Source organism: Apteryx rowi, unplaced genomic scaffold (assembly GCF_003343035.1).
Source record: "Apteryx rowi isolate R43461 unplaced genomic scaffold, aptRow1 scaffold_220, whole genome shotgun sequence".
Classification (NCBI taxonomy): domain Eukaryota; kingdom Metazoa; phylum Chordata; class Aves; order Apterygiformes; family Apterygidae; genus Apteryx; species Apteryx rowi.
The window spans coordinates 646,896-649,816 of record NW_020448531.1 but is presented as its reverse complement, the minus strand read 5'-3'; the positions used below and the strand labels follow the sequence as shown (position 1 = coordinate 649,816).

The 2,921-nt window shown below is 74.3% G+C and overlaps 1 protein-coding gene across 1 annotated transcript in view; it reads left to right on the top strand.

Annotated features, from left to right (window-relative positions):
• Positions 1 to 2,921, top strand: part of FCHO1 (FCH domain only 1) — a 9,622-nt gene that overhangs the window by 538 nt on the left and 6,163 nt on the right. Inside the window, exons 2-9 of the mRNA XM_026064743.1 lie at positions 519 to 602; positions 1,549 to 1,640; positions 1,764 to 1,838; positions 1,926 to 2,067; positions 2,155 to 2,307; positions 2,434 to 2,538; positions 2,628 to 2,726; positions 2,822 to 2,916. Coding sequence (XP_025920528.1) covers positions 576 to 602; positions 1,549 to 1,640; positions 1,764 to 1,838; positions 1,926 to 2,067; positions 2,155 to 2,307; positions 2,434 to 2,538; positions 2,628 to 2,726; positions 2,822 to 2,916 — 788 coding nt within the window. The 5' untranslated portion in view covers positions 519 to 575. The remainder of the gene's footprint in view (positions 1 to 518; positions 603 to 1,548; positions 1,641 to 1,763; positions 1,839 to 1,925; positions 2,068 to 2,154; positions 2,308 to 2,433; positions 2,539 to 2,627; positions 2,727 to 2,821; positions 2,917 to 2,921) is intronic.

Below are 2,921 nucleotides of genomic sequence, written 5' to 3'. Positions count from 1 at the left end.
GGCTGCCTTGGGGCCGGGGCGGTGCGGGGAGCGCGGCCGGGAGGAGGAGCGGCCGCAGCAGCCGCTCATTTATTATTTAGCTGTGTATCTGGTGTCGGGCCAGCGCGCCGCCCCGGCTGCTCCGGGGTGCCTGGCACCCACCGCCACCGCCGTGGGGCCGGGCGCGTGGAGCCGCCGCGGCGCGGGTGCACGGCGCAGGTGTGCGGCACGGGTGCACGGCGCGGTGCGGGTGCACGGCGCACAGTTTCCATGGACACTGCGGCTCCGCCGCTGCAAGCCGATTTCCCGGCTGAACCCATCCAAAATGCGGGGGGCCCTGCCGGGGCTGCCCCCTCCCCGGGGGTCCCGGCCGGCAGCCCCCAAACCCCCCGGGCTGCCCCTGCCGCCGCGAAGCAATTTGTGGGGGGGGGAGGTCTGGGATGCCCTGGCTGCGTCCGCGGTGGCATCCCACCGGGAGGGGGGCCCAGGCGTCCTGGCGGGACCCCCGCGCGGGGTCAGCGCCCTCGCTCTGTCCCCAGGGCGCCGGGAGCTGAGCGGCGGGGCGGCGAGCGGCCCGCGCCCTGCGCGCCTCCACCATGTCCTACTTCGCCGAGCACTTCTGGGTAAGCCGAGGGCACCCGTGGGGGCCCCTGTGCCCGGGTCGGGGGTGCTTCATCCCCCCGGGGGGGGGGGGCGGCACACTGGGGATTAATTCCGCCTTTGCAACGCCCCGCGCTTCCATTAATGCTCCGAATGACCTGGGAAGGGGGCACGCGGGGAGCTGCGACGGGGTGCGGGAGCCGGCGCCCGCCGCGCCGAAAGGGGAACTTGGTGCCGGCAGCGCCCTGCCTCCCGCCGGGGATCTCCGCGGCCCGGGGGAAGTCTGCAGCGCGAGGTGCAGCCGGCGCCACCGCGCTCCGGGTCGGAGCCTCGCCGGGGCCGGGACCCCTGCGCGTGTYGGCAGCGGGGTGGGAGCGTTGCCCCGCGGACACGGCTCACCCCCCCGGCGCCTCCGGGACCCCCTTGTCCTTGCGCTGGGGAAACTGAGGCAGCGCGGCGACCAGTGCCACGGGCCCCCTCGGCCCCCCCCRGCCTCGCGGCTCCCATTGGCATGCCGGAGGGGACGGTGTCGCTAGGCGACTCTCCTGGCCGGAGCCGGAGCCGGAGCCGCCAGCCGCCTTGTTCTCCTCTCGCCTTTCAGCCCCGTGCCGCCTCCTCTCTCTTGAAGCCGCCGCCGGGGAAGCGGGGCAGGGCGCCAGGACGCCTGGGCTCCTCGGGCCGCCKTTGGCCCCGGGCGGGCGGTTTCCTTGCGCTGCCTCAGTTTCCCCGCGTGGAGCGCGCTCCGGCGCCTTGGCCGCCCGCGGAGGAAAAGCGCCGCCCCCGCGCCGCCGCGCCGGCTGAGCGGGCAGCGCCCGAAATAGAGCCCAGGAGTCCGGGCTCAGCCCACCCCTTCCTGCCCGGGGGGGGGGGTGAGGGGGGGGCCCAGGCGTCCTGCGCCCCAGGCTGGGGGTGAGTTGCTGCAGCCCGACCCGGCTGCCCCCCCCTCACCGCGTTGTCCCCCCCCTCCAGGGCGAGAAGAACCACGGCTTCGACGTGCTCTACCACAACATGAAGCACGGGCAGATCTCCACCAAGGAGCTGGCCGACTTCGTCCGTGAGAGGTGCCGGGGGGTCCCCGGGGTCCCTTCCCGCGGGTCCCCCTTGGGCTGGGGGGCACCGGCCCCGGGGGGGGGGGGTGTCTCGGGCTGCAGGAGGTCTCTCACCCCCTCCTTGCCCATGTGCAGGGCTGCCATCGAGGAGAACTACGCCAAGGCCATGGTGAAGCTGTCGAAGATGGCCACCAACGGGACCCAGCTGGGGTGAGCGGGGCCGAGAGCGGCGCGGGTCRGGGAGCGGCGCCCGCCGGCCGGGGCAGCTCGTCTCAGGCCCTGCYGGCTCCGCGCCAGGACCTTCGCGCCGCTCTGGGAGGTTTTCCGCATCTCCTCGGACAAGCTGGCCCTGTGCCACCTGGAGCTGATGAAGAAGCTGCACGACCTCATCAAGGAGATCTCGCGCTACGGCGAGGAGCAGGGCCGGGTGCACAAGAAGGTACCGGTCCCGTCCCCCCCCCCTTACCCCGGGCAGGGTGCCGGCCCCGCCGCCTCCCCTCGCCCACCCCCGTGTCCCCCTCCCCAGTCCAAGGAGGAGGTGTCGGGCACGCTGGAGGCCGTCCAGCTGCTGCATGGGGTGGCCCAGCTGCTGCCCAAGTCCAAGGAGAGCTACCACAGCAAGTGCCAGGAGTACGAGCGGCTCCGCAAGGAGGGCACCAGCCAGAAGGAGATCGACAAGGTGAGACCCCGCGTCCCCGTGCTGCATCCATCCCCACCGCCGGGCTCGGCCGGGGCGCGTGCCGGGGTCGTCCCCCCCTGTCTGTCTGTCCGTCCCCGCGCTCACGCCTGCCCCTCCTGCCCGCAGGCAGAGCTCAAGTCCAAGAAGGCGGGCGAAGCGCTGCGGCGCGCCGTGGAGAAGTACAACGCGGCACGGGCCGACTTCGAGCAGAGGATGCTGGACTCGGCCGTGGTGGGTCGGAGCGGCGGCCCCGGGGGGGGTTGCGGGCGGCCCTGGGGGGCCCCGGTGGCCCCGCTGAGCCCCCCCCCCTCCGCCCGCAGCGCTTCCAGGAGGTGGAGGAAGCCCACCTGCGGCACATGAAGGGGCTCATCGGCTCCTACTCGCACTCGGTGGAGGACACGCACGTGCAGATCGGGCAGGTGGGTCCCGGGGGGCCGCGGCRGTGGTGGCRGGGGCAGAGCCGCGCTGTCCCCGGCGCCCCGGCGCAGCGGCCCCCTCCGCCTCTGCCCTGCAGGTGCACGAGGAGTTCAAGCAGAACGTGGAGAACATCGGCACCGAGATGCTGCTGCGGAGGTTTGCCGAGAGCAAGGGCACGGGGCGCGAGCGGCCAGGTG